Source organism: Nicotiana tabacum, chromosome 3 (assembly GCF_000715075.1).
Source record: "Nicotiana tabacum cultivar K326 chromosome 3, ASM71507v2, whole genome shotgun sequence".
NCBI classification, from domain to species: Eukaryota; Viridiplantae; Streptophyta; class Magnoliopsida; order Solanales; family Solanaceae; genus Nicotiana; species Nicotiana tabacum.
The window spans coordinates 194,295,521-194,315,464 of NC_134082.1; the positions used below are offsets into that span (position 1 = coordinate 194,295,521).

General features: G+C 38.7%; 1 protein-coding gene across 2 annotated transcripts; it reads right to left on the reverse strand.

The window, feature by feature from the left end:
* Positions 1-284: 284 nt before the first annotated feature.
* On the reverse strand, positions 285-3,141 carry LOC107791975 (pectinesterase-like). 2 transcript variants are annotated; one of them, XM_075250353.1, is made up of 3 exons: positions 3,041-3,141; positions 1,550-2,506; positions 285-1,088 (listed from the first exon to the last, which is right to left on the reverse strand). In XM_075250353.1, exons 2-3 carry the CDS (start codon positions 2,502-2,504, stop codon positions 400-402), a joined length of 1,644 nt encoding a protein of 547 aa, XP_075106454.1. In that variant the 5' UTR covers positions 2,505-2,506; positions 3,041-3,141; the 3' UTR covers positions 285-399. The 2 variants fall into 2 exon arrangements, with proteins under 2 accessions (XP_075106454.1, XP_016469625.1); XM_016614139.2 differs by lacking the exon at positions 3,041-3,141 and having other exon boundaries at positions 1,550-2,573.
* Between the last annotated feature and the right edge of the window lie 16,803 nt (positions 3,142-19,944).

The window sequence follows — 19,944 nt, forward strand, 5'->3', positions numbered from 1 at the left end:
CCCCCTTTTTTTTTTTTTTTATGTTTTCCATTTGCAAAGATTTTTGTATTACCCCCCGGGTGGCCGAGTTGCATATCTTTTCGATTGAGCCCGTTGCATGGAGCTTGCCTAGTGGGGTTCTTGTATGATTTAAGGGCTATTATATAGGAGCGGGATTTACCTTGTGCGTATCACAAGGATAGCGGTTATGGGTTCCCTTGTTAACAAAAAAAGGTTTTTGTATTATAATAAATACACGCCAAGTTTATCAATTGATCGCGGTTAGTGATGATCGATCGTTCACATTACAGAACCACTACTCAGCAGCATATTATTACGAAACAAGCTTACAACCAGCAGTCGAAACATACTAAAACTTCACTAGCAGTACATGATAGGCAGATCAATTTAACAGAGTTCTCACAAGCCCTCAGTGTAAGCCACACCAGTAGATTTCAACCATACTCCTCCTTGAATCAGCTGACCCACTGTGAATTTCGTTGCCTCTGAAGCACTTAAAATATGATAACCAGGCCACTTCACTCTCTTACTAATTCCAGCTCCAGGTCCTTTGTTCATATACTCACCATAATATAAAGTTTTCAAGGCAAAATCACCATCCCATACTGACCAACCTTCTGGGTCAATATGGTCTCCAATATTGGACTGCATAAATACAGTTCGTGAGTACGCTTTCCACGGACGGCCCAAATATGTCTTAACGGACCCTTTCAATGGTGCAAGGTCTGAGGTAGCAATAATGTCACAATTTTGGATTGAAGTTCCTGTATTTTGGTTTGGATCTTCACGACCTTGAGCTGTAACCATGTTCTTTTGTCCAGGCCCAGGCTTTCGTGCTGCGATTTTTGAGTTTTGGAACACGACTGCTGCATTACCAAAGATGAAATCTACAGTGCCAGTGATGTAACAATCTCTGTAGAATTGGCGGAGGCTGTGGGTATAGAGGGTATCCTGGAATGCATCTATTTTGCAACGATTGATGACTGATTGATCTGCCCCAACACGAAGTGCCACTGCTTGGTGTTTTGCTGCTCCTGCTGTGTTTTGAAACTGCAGATCCTGGGCTATGAATCCATCCCCAACAGCAGCTGCATTAAAAAAAAAAAAAAAGGTTAGACAACCGCAAAAAGAAGTTAATAAATGTCCAATATTATTTATGTTCTTATTAGCTGAATGTGGATTTTAGATTTCATAGCTTTAGCCTAAAGCTTCCAGTGATAGTTAAAGATTGCATAAGTTATCGCCACCAAAAAGCAATTGGCAAAGCCCCAATTGACAAAGGCATTTGTCCTTTAGGAATTGTGCGAGGATCTATGGAAATAAAGGTAAGATTCACATACACATTATCCTCTCCAGATGCTACTTGTAAGATTACCCTGAGTATGTTGTTATTGTATTTGTCCTTTAGAAAATTTATTGTTTTCCAGAGTGACAAACCTTTTCCCCAATGGCTACTGAGTTTCAAACTTCTTTGTTAGAATAAAAAGCTTTCATTTAAATAAAAACGATAAATAAGCCAAAACAGTAGTGAGAAAGGAGATTTTTTTACCAACAGTTGCAGAGTTGAAGGTTGTTGCACCATCGACAACATTCAAGCTACCAGTGATGATGGTGGCGTCCATGCCATCACCAACAAGCATCACATTTTTCTTCTTTTTCCCAATCTCAACATTCTCTTTGTATATTCCTTTTTTCACATATATAACATAACGAGTCTTGCTATTATCTGGAGCTGATGCTACTGCTTCCTTTATTGTCTTGAATTTTCCGCTACCATCTTTAGCCACTACAACATTGGCTGTTATGGCATTTGCAGAAAGTTGCAAAAGCCTTCTATCATAAGAAGTAACCCATGAGGGTAATCCATCAGTAACTGATGGAAGATCCATGGTATTAGATGGTGCCATTTTAACCATCAAGGCTAAAGAAGTCTTTGCTCTTACTATCAAATCCTTCAATATGGGCTTCATAATGGTCCGGGCCTGACCACTTAGCCCATCCATGCAAGTAGCATGGTTAGTCAGAATGCTACTTAGCCATGTATGGACATCAAAGTGGGTTTGGGCCGACAAGTTCCCAAGTAACATCATGGAGTCCATTAATCTGTCACTTGACAAATCCATTAACTCTAGACAATCTGCTAGAGCTGCTTGCTCCTTCCCATCATTGATCCTAACGTTCACATTGCTCACTAAATCGATCGTCTCGTGGATTTTTAACGATGATTTATGCAAAACCATCTGTAACAAATCCACTGTCGTGGAATCCATCAAACCAACAGGTGCAACCTCAGACACCATGGCCAAGCAAGATGGCTGATCATGGGCCTGATCACAAACATGGGCTGTCAAGGAAAGAGATGGGCTGCTGACATTAATAGCCCAGATTGAAACTAATCCAACTGAGCCCACAATAGCAGCTATGGAGAGAAGAACATAGAGAGCTTTAGAAGTGGAGGATTTTCTTTTCGGTGTGTCCAACAATGGTTGTGAAGAAGAAGCCATGGCTTAGTACCAAAATGGATAAAGCTTTAGTTTGCTGTTAATCTTGTCATTGCTAGTGTTCTTTTATAGGCTAAAAGCAGCACCAAATGTGAATATCATAATTATTTTTGCCAACAACTTGCAAGAAAATATACATAAAGTAGCTGGAATTCAATAAAGCAGCTTTAAATTGTTTTTATAAGCTGGGGAAGGGATTCAGGATAATCACTACTATAATACTTTGTTTAATTAATATGCTGCACATGTAAGTCTGATATATTGGTATTTTTTTTCACTAGCCCTAGTTTGTGCTTAATATGATTGCATCTATGGATTTTTTTCTCCTATTGAGTACTGGACATCTGTTAATCTATGGACGTGTAGGCTTACATTTTGACTAAGTATTCTTCTATTGCTAAAATTGTTCGAATGTCAAGAACTCGTGGCAGCAATTTATAGCCTCAAATAGCTTTCCCCTTCAAATTATCCATCATAAAACTAATAATCAAATAATCCAACTAGAACATGTGTTAGTAAATTAAACAAAAACTTCTTACCTATGAGGTATCTGCGGATACAGAAACAAGAGCATATTTCAGCCTTCCTTTTGTATTGCAAAGTGACCCAACTCGAGCTTCACGATGGAAGCAAGGGGGTAGGTGGACTGCTTAGAAAAAATATTTAATAACAAATTGGTACCTTCGAATAAATTCGAATTAAAATGTTCCACGTTCTCGCTAATCAGATTTGATTTGACCGGTACGACTACAAAATAGAAATTAGCGACGGACAAAATTGAATAGAAGAAGAGAAAAACGCAACAGTCGCCGCTAATACAAATTTGTGTCAGATTATAAAAAAATTGTAAATTAGCGACAAAGTTCATAGCTAATTCAATTTTTTTTAGTAATTGAATTACTTTGAACCAATCCATTTTATGCACGTATGAAACATAACCGGACTGTGTAGTAACTAGTATTAATCAAATGCACTTTTAACGCTGTCAAGTTCAAATTAACATGCCTGTTTACCACCATATTTGTGACTATTAAAAAAAATGGTACAAGAATACTAACAGTGAGCAACTACACCTATGAACAAACATGCCCATAAAAGTGACACGATTGGTGAATATTTTCTAATGAAACATAAAATAGAAAGCGCCTTTAATTTATAGTTTCTTTAAGGATGAGATGTGGCAACCTATAAAATTTTGGTGTCAATTATTAATGTTGAGGATAATTTCGCATGTTACTTCGATCTGCTAATTATTTTCAGACCAACAAGAGTGAATTCAGAAAAATAAAAATCTTTCAAGTTTGTTTATTCACTGCAATTTGTCATATTAGGACCAAATCTAAAATAAAAATTATTTGATATAAAAAGAGATTAGAAAAACAAAATATCTAGCTCGTCACAGTAGGCTATATCAATGTCTAATGATACAAATGGGTTGCAGGGTCACAGTTAATCCTTATTTATCTATTATCTTTAGTAAAGTAATATCTAGTTATTATTATTATTATTATTCATCTATTAATCCAGTTTTAATTTTCCAGATTGGTAGGTGCCAATATGCTCATAACTTCCATATACACATAGAGATACTAAATGGATCTCATAGGTAGGGGTGTACATAGGTCGGGTTGATTCGAGTTTTGTAATTACCAAATCAAACCAAACCAATTGTGTCGGGTTATTAAATCTAAAGACCAAACCAAACCAATAAAACTCGGGTTTTTCAATCTCGGTTTTTCTCGAATTTTCGAGTTATTCGGGTTTTTCGATTTTTTTTCCGGTAAATCTTCGTAGCACAAAACATATAACATGTGCTCCAAATATTTCTTTAATCCTAGTAAGATAACAACTATACAAGGTATTTTTCAAGAAAATAATACAAAATATGAGATGTGTCATGACATTATCCTAAAATATTCAATAATAAAGCAATAAAATCACGTAATATAAATATTGCTAATTAAAAAACCATAATAAAAATAGGCATAATCTAAAAGTACTGAGTCATGCTCAAATAAGTAGACTAATAAAGGAGTACTAATTACATGACTATACGATAAAGAAAAATAAAAATAGGTTATGCATTTGATCTAAATCATTGCAAAACAATGCATTGTCATTCTAAGTATTGAATTAAATGTCTTTTGTTAGCCTTAGTATTGTTTTAATTTTGTTTTGGGCTTTTGTTAGCATTATTTGAGTTACCAATATTAATGGCTATAAAACTTATTGGAACATTCAAAAGTTCTAAGTCCAATCTTGAAATAATACTTTAAAAGATAAAATTATGAAAAAATTTAAGAAATATTTATAAATTACATCACAATAAGTATATTTATATATTAAATATATCTAAAATTTCTATATATATAATGTCGGGTTAGTTTGGTTTCGGTTTGACTTTCTTTAGTTAAAATCAAACCAAACCAATTATGGTCGGATTTTTTTCTCGGTTTGACTCAGATTATCGAATTGACGCGGTTTGTTAGTTTCCTTTGTACACCCTACTCACAGGCCTTTAAAATATTGAAAAGTCATTTGAAGCAATAATGGATGCATCTTTAGGTTATTAATTAATACTATAATTTAATCTGAGAGCAATATTGCTGACACGGTAAAGTAGCCGAATTAGGTGATTAATGAATTTATTAAAGGTCTTAGAAACTTATTAATTTGTAATAGTAGTGTGACAAACCATCATTTGCTCACTATGATAAAAGAGCTGGCCTTTTTTTATCTTTTTTTTTTTTTTTAAATTTGTAAGCAATAGTTTAGTTGTAAAACTAGATTGCACAATAGACTACTTAATATTTACCAATTTTATAACTTCCACTTGGATATTGTTATGTATCCTTCAAAATAAACTAACCAGAAACCAAAACCATGGGCATCGTATAAGAAATTATTCCCTGTTTAGAAAAGCATGTTTTCTTGTCGCCATTACGTACTAATATATTATGCAACATGCAAATTGCAATTACTTTTGACGAAGAAAATCTACGCAGTATAGCTGTCCCCTGCATTAATAGCCGGTGTATATTTTTTGCATAATAATTAGAGGCGGAGCCACAGTGTCGGCCACTGATTCGGCCAAACCCAGTAGCTTTGGTTCCAATCATGTATTTATCTTAAAATTTTCATTAAATATGTACCATTCATTAATTTAGAACCCACTAACTTAAAATGATTAGAATCTTGAACCCATAAACTTGAAATCCTAGCTCTACCTCTAATTGTGGTTAATGTATTATATACATTTAATATATATATATATATATATATATATATATATATATATATATATATATATATAATAATAATAATAATAATAATAATTAATCAATGTATATTATTTTATTTGAATGTTATATTTATATACATACCGTAAAATATGTTAAAAGCCTTTTATTTTTGTGGCGTACACTTTAGCACGATGAATCAAAATTTTCCAAGTAAAAGCATGATAATTATTTCAACACTAAACTGTATGGGTCAAAATCTGGCCATAGGATGATTGTTCTTAAAAGGAATGATAAGGGGGCGACCAAGCCTTAACCGTGCCCACGAGGCATGATAGTAAAGAGTACCTCGGCCATTGCCGAGGTCAAATCATCGGAAAGCTTATATCGCAGAACGAGCGTGATATTTGGGCGAGCGATGAGGGGCACAGTCATGAGAAAGTACGTCGGTCAAAGACCATTGAATAAAAGAGAAAATTGCTAATATATAATGCGAGCTAATATATATGGGGAGCTAAGTCCTGAAGGGGAATTTTTTCGAGACAACAACCATGAGAGAGTCAAAAAAGAAGAATCTCTCCATCAAACAGTTTCCTCTCTTCCCTTTTCTTTGCTCCCATAATTATGACGCAAATTTATTTGGGTACATCGGTCGGTGTAAGTTTATCTCTCATGCTTGATGTATGATTATTATAATAATAAATATTGCAAATTCTTATCCTTCTATTTTCTCGCTTTGTGTATTTGAATTTGGGATTAATTATATTTTGGTTAAAGTTTTAATTCTGTAGAGCTTCTTTAGATTGAGGAAGTATAAGTTTATACTAATTTCACATGTTTTACAATGCAAATCATCAGTTAAAATTTTTTTTTTATCTTTTTTTCAAACTTATATTCAATAATTATTACTTTTCAGTGTTTAGGTTAATTAAATTTGATGTCTGATCACGTAAAATACAGGAACAACCCTAGTTTATAAGTTAACTGCTCACATAAATCTAGACTATGTAATAATTATTTTAAATATTTAGGCAAAATACATAAGTAGCCACCTGAACTATACACCAAATCCATGTTACACACTTTCTGAAGACGAATATCAATTTACACATGCAACCTTTCAAAATTATATCTACTACACACTACTTTTGCCAGATGGCACGCATGTGTTTAACAAAAGACACTGAGCGCGTAAAACCTATGCATTATCTGTCCAAATCCTTATATACGCACACGTGTCCAAATCTTATTTGTTTTCCTTATTTTTCTTAAATTATTAGTTAAAAGAAAAGATAAAGATGTCCAGGTCTTCTTCCCCATTTGGAGCCCCCTACCGTCTTGGGCATCCGGCGACAACCACAACACCATTTTCTCTCCCACGCCTCCCATCTCCTCTTCCCTTTCATCTCCTTTAAGTAGATCTCGATCATAACTCATAATGCCGGCGGAGACCTCAAGCAACGCCGAGACCTCTATTGCCAGGTTGTTACTTTCACTGTCAGTTCATGGCCGACGAGGTCAGATTTTCTTCGACGGGGTAAAGCTCTCAGATCTTTCTGACAAATTGGTGGTTCTTCGTTCAAATCTGGTCTCGTTTTGTTAAAATTGCAAATGATGACGACCTCTATTTTCCGGCCACTGTTACAGTTGCAATACCCATCGGTAAAAATGGTATTTCTATAGCAAACAAAACCTAGAAACCAAAAAATGGTAATAAAATTTTAGAGTAAGGAGAAATAGCGGTAAATAAGAACAAAGATGATGAAGAAAGTGGGTCTTCATATAAAGAGAAGAATTGAAGTATGGTGTGGTGCCTCTGGTTCTTTCTGGAAGAGAAAGAGACTATGAAAGAGAAACTGGTCAACAGAAATTTAAGCATTTTTTATTTAAAAAAATTATTAATACGTGGCATGATGTTATTGGTGCGTGACACTACACATATTCTGAGAAATTGGTCAAGAAAAAAGTAGTGTGTAGTAGTCACAATTTTGAAAGGTTGCGTGTGTAAATTGATATTCGTCCTCAGAAAGTGTGTAACAGGGATTTGGTGTAAAGTTCAGGTGGCCACTTATGTATTTTGCCAAATATTTATAAATATTTAAGTTCCAACCCATTTATTATTGTATACTAACTTGTTATCATCATAAGAACTCATAAATAAACTTCAAATCCTCAAACAAAGTAGGTGTGATGACCCAAAAGGTCATCACTTGTTTTAAAACGAAACTTCCGTATTTTGAGGCCTTGAAAACCTCATTTAGAGTTACTTCGATTTGCGTGCGCAGTCCAGGCGCGTAGTCGTAAAGCTTAAATATGAAATTTTGTGAAAAATGATAAGTTTTGACTGTAAAATGAATAAATTTGACTTCGATCAATATTTTGGGTAAACGAACCCGGATTCGTGATTTGACTGTCCCGAAGGGTCAGTAGGAAAATATGGGACTTAGACGTATGCCCAGAATTGAATTCCGAGGTCCCGAGCCCGAGAAATGAATTTTTAAAGGAAATTATTTTCTGAAAATTTTTAAGGAAATTTGAAATGAAGTTTGATTAGAAAGAGATGGTATCGGGCCCGTATTTTGTTTCTGGCGCCCGGTACAGATCTTATATATGGTTTAAGTTATTTCTGTAAAGTTTGGTTGAAAATGGACGTCGTTTGACGTGATTCGGACCTAAATTGCTAAATTTGATACTTGATGAAGTTTGAGAAAAAATTCTTGATTTTGAGGTTCGATTCATTGTTATTGAGGTTATTTTGGCGATTTGATTGCACAGATAAGTTCGTATGATGTTGTTGAGTTAGTACGTGTGTTTGGTTAGGGGCCCCGAGGGCTCGAGTGTGTTTCGGATGTGTTTCGACAAGTTTTGAACTTAGGAAAAAGTTGCAGATTCAGAGAGGTTGTAGGTCTCTGAAGTCAGGTCTCGCGGTCCGCGGTGGAAATTTCGCGGCCGCGGTAGGGGCTCCGCGACGGCGGTGGGATTTGTGCGGTCCGCGGTGAGCAAGGCCAAGACTTCGCGGCCGTGCTCGATTTGTTGCGGTCCGCGGTGGAGCTCTGCGGCCGCAGTCCTTTTTATGCGGTCCGCGGTGGAGCTCCGCGGCCGCAGTCCTTTTTATGCGGTCTGCGGGGAGGGTCTGAGAGGGGTATAAATAGACGGGATTTCCAGTTATTTTCATTTTTCAAAACCCCAAAAATATGAGAGGCGATTTTTCAAATAACATTTCTTCTCCAAATCAATTGTAAGTCATTTTAACTAGTTTTCTTCAATCATTAACATCTTTTAACATGATTTCAACTTCAAATCAATTATTTTCATGGGGGAAATTGGGTGTTTTGGGTAGGACCTAGGTTTTTCAAAAAATAAAAGGGGATTTGGACCTCGATTTGGGGTCCTATTTCAAAACAAATTACATATTTGAGCTCGTGGGTGAATGGATAATCGAGTTTAGGTCCGTATTTCGGGTTTGGACCAAGCGGGCCCGGGGTCGATTTTTGACTTTTTGGAAAAATCTTTATAAAACCTATTTTCATGCATTAAAATTGATTCATTTAGCATTTATTGATGTAATTAAGTAACCTGTGGCTAGATACGAGCGAATTGGCGGTGGAATCAAGGGGTAAAGCTATAATTGAAACTTGAGTTGTGTGCGAGGCATCGAGGTAAGTGTCTGGTCTAACCTTAGCTTGAGGGATTAGGAGTTGTGTCCTATCTGCTATTTGCTTCTTGTCAAGTACGACGTATAAGCATGGTGACGAGTATCTATACGTTGGTGTCAAACATGACCGTGAGTCTTATATTGTGATTTTCATGATTTCGTTGTATTATTCATGCCTTGGTGAAGATTGCTAATTATTGTATAAAGTTTGTGGAAAGAATTGTGACCTATGAACATTGAGGAGCATTGGCTCGAGTTGTGAAATGAATTGTGAAAGTATAAGTGATAATCGAACCTCTAGAGCATTGGCTCGAGTGAATTGTGAAGTAAAAATTAAGAAAGAGATGAGATCATTATGTTGTCATCCTTGCCGGGCTATTGTTGATTTATTTGTTGTTCCCTTGCCGAGATTTAATTGTTTAATTGTTGTTCCCTTGTCGGGATTTAATTGTTTAACTGTTGTTCCCTTGCCAGGATCTCTATTACAATTTTGTTTATTCCCTTGCCCCTTTGCTTGTGATTGTTGTTTGGGTGAGGAAGAGTGTTAAAGCACGAAGGGTGATGCCGTGCCTTGTTTGTTATTGTGAGGAAAGAGTATAAAGCATGAAGGGTGATTCCATGTCGCACGACGTACTATTCCGTGCCGAATCTATTGACTATATAGTGAGGAAAGAGAGTAAAAGCACGAAGGGTGATGCCGTGCACACTTTGATTATATGATTATTTTGGTGAGGACGAGAGTAAAAGCACGAAGGGTGATGCCATGCAAATTTTTATTATATAACTGCTTTGGTGAGGCTAAGAGTAAAAGCACGAAGGGTGATGCCGTGCAAATTGTTGATTTCTGCTTCCTTGTTGATATTCCAGTTATGTTGTTTCTTTCCTTACTTGATGCCTTTCTATTCGAAGCTAATATCTCCCCCACAGCATGTTTCCCCCTCCCACGTTGACTGGTTATTTCTGTATTTCTTTTCTGCTGTATATAGATATATGAGCTGCAAAGGTTTATTTGGTAGTCTGGTCCTAGCCTTGTCACTACTTCACCGAGGTTAGGCTAGACACTTACCAACACATGGGGTCGGTTGTGCTGATACTACACTCTGCACTGTGTGCAGATCTAGGAGCAGCTCTCGGACAGTAGTTGGAGTGCTTCCTTCAGTCCACCCAGAGACCCAAGGTAGACCTGCAGGCGTCCGCAGACCCTGGCGTCTCCCTCTATCTCTATTTCATGTTTCATTTCCTTTTGTTCAGAAACAGTGTATTGTATTTCTTCAGACCTTGTATGTAGTAACTCTTAGACAGTCTGTGACACTGTGAAACCAGGTTTTGGGGTATTTGAGGTTTTAAAAGTTGTAATAGACGTAGCCTTAATATATATAGTTGTTGACTTCTACTTATTTATTTAAAATTATGCTTTTATCATATTATCGACTTGTGTTTGTTAAAAGGAAGCAAAAAAAAGAAAAAAAAGAAAGTGTAGTAATTAGTTAAGGTTTGGCTTGCCTAGATCCCATTAGTAGGCGCCATCACTACTCCTGAGGGTGGGAAATTCGGGTCATGACAAGTTGGTATCAGAGTTCTAGGTTACATAGGTCTCACAGTTCACAGACAAGCTTAGTAGAGTCTGAGAGATCGGTACGGAGACGTCTGTATTTATCCCTCATGGGCTACAGAGTTAGGAAAAACTTCACATTCATTCTTTCCTGTCGTGCGGTTTTGTTTCTCAATGCTAATTGAACTTCTACTCTGTTCTTTTGCAGATGGCGAGAACACACGCTTTCTCATCCTCCGCTCAGCAGCCCGAGCCCCCAGCAGCAGTTCCCACGAGGGGCAGAGGGCGAGGCCGAGGCTGTGCTAGAGGCTTAGGTGGGGGCAGATCTCAGCCCCGAGCAACAACCCCAGTGACGGAGCCTCAAGTTGATTTTGATGAGGAGGTTCCGGCTCTAGCAGTCCCGGTGGGCCCAGCTCAGGTCCCAGAGAGGTTTATTGCTACCCCAGTTCTTCAGGATGCTCTGGTCCGATTAGTGGGCCTCATGGAGAGTGTCACCCGGGCAGGCTTGCTTCCTGTAGCACCAGCCGTCTCTCAGGCTGGAGGAGGAGCCTAGACTCCTGCTACTCGCACTCTAGAGCAGGTAGCTCCCTAGTTCAGACTCCGGCGGTTCAGCCAGTTGAAGCAGTACAACCGAGTGTGGTAGCTCAGACCGATGATGGATAGGTTCATCAAGCTCTTCACTTCTACTTTTAGCGGTGCATCTACTGAGGATCCCCAGGATTATCTAGACAGCTGCCACGAGGTTCTTAGGAACATGGGTATTGTTGAGACCAATAGGGTTGATTTTGCTACATTTCACTTGTATGGATCCGCCAAGACTTGGTGGAGGGATTATGGCTTAGCGAGACCAGCCGGATCACCAGCCTTGACTTGGGAGCAGTTTACAGTGTTGTTTCTGGAGAAGTTTCTCCCCGTTACTCAGAGAGAGGCCTATCGGAGGCAGTTTGAGTGCCTCCAGCAGGGTTCTATAACTGTTACCCAGTATGAGACCAGGTTCATCGACTTAGCTCGCCATGCTCTCATCATACTCCCCACCGAGAGAGAGAGGGTGAGGAGGTTTATTGGTGGTCTTATTCAGTCGATTCGTCTTCAGATGGCTAGAAAGGCTGGGAGTGAGATTACTTATCAGGAGGCGGCCAATGTGGCCCGTAGAGTTGAGATGGTTCTGTCACAGGAAGGCGGTCATGGGTCAGACAAGAGGCCCCGTCATTCAGGCCGATTCAGTGGTACCTCATCCGGTGGTCGAGACTCGTATGGTAGAGGCCATCCTCCTAGGCCCTTTCAGTCAGCGGTCCAGGTTTCTCACGATACTTCTGGTGGTTGTGGTCCCCAGATGCAGTATTTCGATTAGCAGTCCTACAGTGCACCACCTGCTCCTATCAGTGCACCGTCGCTTCAGAGTTTTCGGGGTGGTCATTCAGGTTGTCAGGGTCAGCAGACTCAGCAGCCGAGGGCTTGTTGCACGTGTGGTGATTAAGGTCACATTGCCAGGTTTTGCCCTCGAGCACCGAGTAGCTCTTAGCATCAGGGTTCTCGTACTATGGTACAGGCACTAGGTGTTCCACAGCCCGCCCAGCTAGCTAGAGGTGGGGGTAGAGGTGCTAGAGGTGGAGGTAGAGGTACTAGAGGTGGAGCTCAGGCCGCCAGAGGTGGAGGCCAGCCAACTACAGGCCATCCCAGAGATGTAGTTCAGGGTGGTGGGGCCCAGCCCTGATATTATGCCCTTCCAGCCAGGCCCGAGGCTAAGGCTTCAGATGTAGTCATTACAGGTACTATTCTGGTTTGTGATAGAGATGCTTCAGTGTTATTTGATCTAGGATCTACCTACTCGTATGTGTCATCTTATTTTGCACCGTATCTGGTCATGCCTAGTAATTCATTGAGTATTCATGTTTATGTGTCTACACCGGTGGGTGATTCTATTGTGGTAGATCGAGTCCATCGTTCTTGTATTGTGGTGATTGGGGGTCTTGAGACTCGTTTGGATTTGTTGCTTCTAGACATGGTTGATTTTGATGTTATATTGGGGATGGACTGGTTATCACCTTACCACGCTATCTTGGATTGTTATTCCAAGACGGTGACCTTAGCCTTGCCGGATTTGCCCCGTTTAGAGTGGAGAGGCACTCTTGGTCATTCTACCCACAATGTTATCTCGTATGTGAAGGCCCGACATATGGTCGAGAAGGGATGTTTGGCCTATTTGGCATATGTTCGTGATTCTAGTGCTTAGGTTCCCTCTTTTGATTCTATGCCCGTTGTTCGTGAGTTTCCTAAGGTATTCCCTTCATACTTGCCGGGTATGCCACCCGACAGGGATATTGATTTTTGCATTGATTTGGCTCCGGGCACTCAGCCCATTTCTATCCCGCCATATCGTATGGCCCCGCCTGAATTGAAAGAGTTGAAGGAGCAGTTGCAAGACTTGCTTGAGAAGGGTTTCATTAGGCCGAGTGTTTCGCCTTGGGGTGCGCCGGTGTTGTTTGTTAAGAAGAAGGACGGATCGATGAGAATGTGTATTGATTACCGGTAGTTGAACAAGGTTACAATCAAGAATAAGTATCCATTGCCGAGGATCGATGATTTGTTTGATCAGTTTTAGGGTGCCAAGGAGTTTTTGAAAATTGATTTGAGATCTGGCTACCATCAGTTGAGGATTAGGGCATCCGATGTCCCTAAGACAGCTTTTCGCACTCGGTATGGGCATTATGAGTTCCTGATCATGTCATTTGGGTTGACCAATGCCCCAACATCTTTTATGGATTTGATGAACCGAGTGTTCAGGCCTTGTTTGAACTCATTCGTGATAGTCTTCATTGATGATATTTTGATATATTCCCGCAGCCGGGAGGCGCACGAGCAGCATCTTAGAGTGGTTCTTCAAACCTTGAGGGATAGTCAGTTATATGCTAAATTCTCGAAGTATGAGTTCTGGTTGAGTTCAGTTGCATTCCTGGGTCATATTGTGTCAGCAGAGGGCATTCAGGTTGATCCGAAGAAGATTGAGGCAGTCAAGAACTGGCCTGGACCAACATCAGCTACAGAGATTCGGAGTTTCTTAGGACTAGTAGGCTACTACCGTCGGTTCGTAGAGGGATTCTCATTTATCGCAACCCCGATGACCAGGTTGACCTAGAAGGGTGCCCAGTTCAGATGGTCAGACGAGTGTGAGGTGAGCTTTCAGAAGCTCAAGATAGCTCTAACTACGGCACCAGTGTTGGTTTTGCCCACAGGTTCAGGGCCTTATACAATTTATTGTGACGCCTCTCGTATTGGGCTTGGTGCAATGTTGATGCAGGATGGCAAGGTCATTGCCTATGCTTCGTGGTAGTTGATGATTCATGAGAAGAACTATCCAGTTCATGATTTAGAGTTGGCAGCCATAGTTCACGCATTGAAGATTTGGAGGCATTATCTGTATGGCGTGGCATGTGAGGTGTTCACGGATCACAAGAGTCTTCAGTATTTGTTCAAGCAAAAGGAGCTGAATTTGAGGCAGAGGAGGTGGTTGGAGTTGTTGAAGGATTATGATATCACTATCTTATATCACCCGAGAAAGGCCAACGTGGTGGACGATGCCTTGAGTAGGAAGTCAGCCAGTATGGGCAGTCTTGCTTATATTTCGGTCGGTGAGAGACTGCTTGCTTTGGACGTTCAGGCTTTGGCCAATCAGTTTATGAGGTTGGATATTGTTGAGCCTAGTCGTGTATTGTCCTGCACGGTCGCTCGTTCTTCCTTATTGGAACGTATCCGCGATCGACAGTATGATGATCCCTATTTGTGTGTCCTTAGAGACACGGTATAGCGCGGAGGTGCCAAGCAGGTCACCTTAGATGACGATGGAGTTTTGAGATTGCAGGGTCGAGTTTTTGTGCCTAATGTGGATTTGCTCTGAGAGTTGATTTTAGAGGAGGCCCATAGCTCCCGGTACTCTATCCATCCGGGCACCGCAAAGATGTATCAGGATTTGCAGCAGCATTATTGGTGGCGGAGAATGAAGAAGGATATCATTGCATATGTAGCTCGGTGTTTGAATTGTTAGCAGGTTAAGTACGAGCATCAGAGGCCTGGTGGTTTATTTCAGAGGATTGAGCTTCCCGAGTGGAAGTGGGAGCGGATCACTATGGATTTCGTTGTTGGACTCCCGCAAACTCGAAGTAAGTTCGACGTAGTATGGGTCATTGTTGATAGGCTGACCAATTCAGCGCATTTCATTCCTGTGGTGGTCTCCTATTCATCCGAGAGGCTAGCTGAGATCTATATCCGAGAGATTGTTCGTCTTCATGGTGTGCCTGTATCTATCATTTCGGACCTAGGTACGTAGTTTACCTCGCATTTCTGGAGAGCAGTTCAGCAAGAGTTGGGCACCCAGGTTGAGTTGAGTACAACATTTCATACTCAGATGGACGGGCAGTCCGAGCGGACTATTCAGATTTTGGAGGATATGCTCCGAGCTTGTGTCATTGACTTTGGAGGCTCGCGGGATCAGCTTTTGCCTTTAGCAAAGTTTGCCTACAACAACAGTTACCAGTCGAGTATCCAGATGGCTCCTTATGAGGCTTTATATGGTAGACGGTGTCTATCTCCGGTTGGATGGTTTGAGCCGGGAGAGGCTCGATTGTTGGGTACGGATATAGTTCGGGAGGCTTTAGACAAGGTCAGGATTATTCAGGATAGGCTTCATATAGCTCAGTCCAGACAAAAGAGTTATGCAGACCGCAAGGTTCGAGATGTGGCTTTTATGGTTGGAGAGCGGGTATTGCTCCGAGTGTCGCCTATGAAGGGCGTGATGAGATTTGGGAAGAAGGGAAAGCTTAGCCCTAGCTTCATTGGCCCGTTTGAGATTCTTGGTCGAGTGGGAGAGGTAACTTATAGATGTCACACCTCCTTTTTCCGCCCCCGCGAGGGTACAAAGAGTTTTTCCAATTAAAGGACAATCGAAATGGGATTTGTTTATTCATTTCAGAGTCGCCACTTGGGAGATTTTAGGGTGTACCAAGTCACCAATTTAATCCCGAATCGAGGAAAATAATGACTCTGTATTACAGTCCGCGAACCAGAAATCCTGATAAGGAATTCTGTTAACCCCGGAGAAGGTGTTAGGCATTCCCGAGTTCCGTGGTTCTAGCACGGTCGCTCAACTGCCATATTCGGCTTGTTTATCTGATTTTTATACAATTATGAGCTTATGTGCGGATTTTAACTCTTTACCGCTTTCATTATTATTATTATTATTTTACGGGGAATTGCAACGTTGTGAAAATGTATTTCGAACCGCGTCACAATCAATGTACCCGTGATCATCGACACACTTTGACTCCGTTGAGATTTGGATTTGGGTCACATAAATGTGCACCCGAGTTTAAGAAGATTAAATTATTAAAGGCGCGCCTAAAGTGACTAGCGTATCATTTACTTTGGGTAGGGCCGTGAAATTTTGCTAAACGGTCCATCCCGAAGTCTAAGCAATTTTAAAGCAAATATTTACTGAGGGCCCCGCAAATTTGTATTTTTTATTCGGCAAGGCTCATCTCATTCTTATTTTTTTAAAAGGAATTTGCAACGTCATGGACACGCCTCTTGAATAACATTCAAATTAAATGTGTACTCGTTGTAAGCACGTGATTTTTGCCCTATATGAGAATTACTCCCAAAAAATTCAAAAATAAAATGATTTTTCTTTGGTGTGCAATTTTGTGATATTTTGAATAATTATTTGTATTTGTCTGTGCGTGTTTATTTGCTAAATTAATAAAAAATACAAAAATATGTCGCATTTTGCATGTAGGATTTAATTCTACAATTGTTAGTAATTAAATTTGTTTTACAAAAATTAAAAATTACAAAAATAGGCATCGTTTGCATTTTTAGCATTTAATGTCCAAATATACAATTTTATGCTTAATTATTACTTAATTATGCGTTAATTATTATTGGGAGTTAATTTGCGCTTTTATAACTTAATTTAATTCTTAATAATAGTTTAAGTATTTTTATAGTTTAGTTTTAGAGAAATAAAAGAAGAAAAGAGAGCGAAAATATAAAGAAAGTCGGAATTGGGCCTCTTCTTCGATTTCAAGCCATAGGCCCAAAAAATGGCCCAATCTTCCCTACGACCCAGTCCATTTCGAACTGGGTCGCCCCTGTCCATTAACCCAAATACCCAACACCCTTCTTCATTTTTCAAAACACAAAACAAAAACAAAACCAAAAAGAAAAGAAGAAGAAGAAAACCCTAAGAAATCCATCCGCCCCCTCCTATCTTCTTCTTCTTCCTCAAGCTTCCCCAAGCTCCTCCCATGGCAGACCTTCCCCCCTCACACCCCTACCCCCCTCACGTCAACACACACACAACAAAACCACTCTCACCCCCACGACATCCCCTCGCTGCCATGACTGCGTTTTTCAAGTTCGTCGAGCAACTTCTACGCCACCATTGTTGCCCGTAGTTGCTTCTCCTCCTGCTGTTGCGTTTTCTTCTTCTCCAACACTGCTGCTGCTGCGTTTTTCATACTTCATGTTGCTGCTGTGTCGTCCAAACAAACCACCACAACTGCTGCCCGCCGCGTCCAGCCATGGACGAGCTTCATCGAGCTCGAACTCGAGCTCCCATGGCTGCCGTTGCATCTTCTCCGACACTGCTGCTGCTACTGTTTCATGTTGCTGCTCCAGCAGTGTTGCTGCTGCTGCCTTCTGCTTGTGGAGGGATGCCATTGTTCATTTTAAACGATGCCAAACGACCACCTTCTTTGGTCGTCCGTTCGTAGTCGTCTTCGACGTCAAGTTATCTTGGTGCGAGATTCGTTCTCGGACAGATTTGTTTACAATCAAAGTTCGTCGTTGATTCATCTCCGGTTAGTTGTTTTTGAGTTTTATTTTTGTCCATATTTTTGTTTGATATTTTCCGGATCCAAAATCGTTAAACGATTTAATCCTTGTTTTGTTCGTTGTTCATCATTGAAATAATTTTCTAGTGTGTTCATGTTGTTTGTTAAATTAATTTTCAGATTTCAAAATAGAAGTTTAATTAGTTGTTTTCATATTCATGTCATGTTTGTATTATTGTTTAAGTGAATATTTTTTAGTTTGTTGTTTGTTAGATTCAAATTGAAATTTAATTAACTATTTCTTCAATTTGTTTCATGTGTTTATGTATTGTTAGAAATTGTTAGTATTGTTAAGTTCAAGTTTAAGTTCATAATTGTTTGTTCGTCGATCTTGTTATTTGTTTAAAGAATTTAGTTGTGTTAAAGGAATGTATTGATTTAATCGTTTAATCCGTCATGTTTGTTGTGTTAAAATAGATTCACTCATGTTCATACTTTGTTTGGATGATCTTGAATCCGAATTTTGTATAGTTTGATTTCTTGTTTACCCTTTATGATTATTTCTTGAATTATTCTCATAATCTTGTTTAAAGTTTAATATAAGAATTGTTTGTTGCAATGTTGTTAGAGTTGATTTTAATTCAATATTATTGAATTTAGGAATCTAAATATACTCGTTTGATTGTTGTTGTTTAAATCCGAAAAATAGGTTTGTCGTTGCTAAAAATATTGTTCAATCAAATTTTAGTTGTTCTTGGTTGTTCAATTTGTGTTCATGTGATTTGTTGTTGAAATATTGTTAAAATCATGTTCATGTGATATTGTTGTTATGATGTTCATCCGTGTTCATATTGTTGTTTGAACATTGTTAGAAATTGATCATATTGTCTATATTTTGGTTAAGTTTGATTAATTGATGTGTTATAGCTGATGGGTAGTTTGGTAAATTTGTAATACGTTCAGGGGTAGTTTGGTAATTTCAGTAAGGTCGGAAGGGGTAGTTTAGGAATTGTACATTTTGTAATTGTTTATTTGAAGCATGGGGGACAAAATGAAATGGGGTGGGTTGTGATATGATTATTTAATATAAAGGGGGGACAAGATTTAATTTAAAGGGAATCTTGCATTATTTTAAATGAAGCATGGGGGACAAAATGAAATGGGGTGGTGTGATATGTTTATTTAATGTAATGGGGATGAGTGGAAAGATAATGAGTTGGGTAGAGAAAAAGTATTGATTTTAATTAATTGAAAGGTTTATGGGATGAGTTATATATGTGAAGTCTTGAAATCAAAAAAAGAATAGAGGGAGATAGAAAAAAAATACACAGATACGAGAGAGAGAGAAACAAATCTGAAAATAAGAGAGAGAAAAGGGTTGAACATTTAAGAGATAGAAAAATTCCGAAAAATATTTAAGCTTTCAAAAAATAAAAATAAAAACTAAAAAAATATTCTGCTTTCTTTTGTTGTTTGAAATCAGAATTAATTGTTGTTTCATCAAAGCTGGAAGATTTTGTTTTTTTTGGATTACTACTCCACTGGTTTGTTACTGTTGCTGGGCTATTGTTGCTGTGTTGTACTGATTTTACTGCTGCTGCTGATTCTCATATTCATTTTCTTTTGCTTCCAATATCAGGTACACAACTGAAAAGCTGGTTATTGTAATCCGAAATATGAAGCATGAATACATATGAAGAATGAAAATTTGAAGTTTTAATTTCATTTTTTTTTCTTTGTTTCTTCTGTTGATTGTATTTAAGCTATTTCATGAATTACTAAATAATAGCTGGAATAAGAAAATAATATCATAAGTTAGTCTGTAATAAATCAGTTCGGCAAAACAGGTTAATTCACTAACTATGAAGGCTTCAAGATTATAGGTTGATCATGAACAAGTAGCTAAATTTAGTTAAAACATGAATTTAAATTAAACATCGTAAATTAGGCATTAAGGCATGACTTGAGCTTAAGCAAGATTAGAAGAACGTTTAAGTCTAATAAACTTTCTAATAAGCTTTAGTAATTATGGTTAAATCTAGTTTCAAATGATTGTGAATAATTAATTTCAATAATATTTTAAAAAAAAAAAAAAAAATAATAACAATGCTGAGTTTTAATCTAGCTATATTTGTTTATTTTGAATATTAGTTGTTGAATTTTTATTTTA

Excerpts from the sequence above, each read along its gene's own strand:
- LOC107791975 (XM_075250353.1), bottom strand. The coding sequence starts at position 2,504 with ATGGCTTCTTCTTCACAACCATTGTTGGACACACCGAAAAGAAAATCC. Across the intron at positions 1,089-1,549 it reads CTTCAACTCTGCAACTGTTG|CTGCTGTTGGGGATGGATTC; the intron begins GTAAAAAAATCT and ends TTTTTAATGCAG.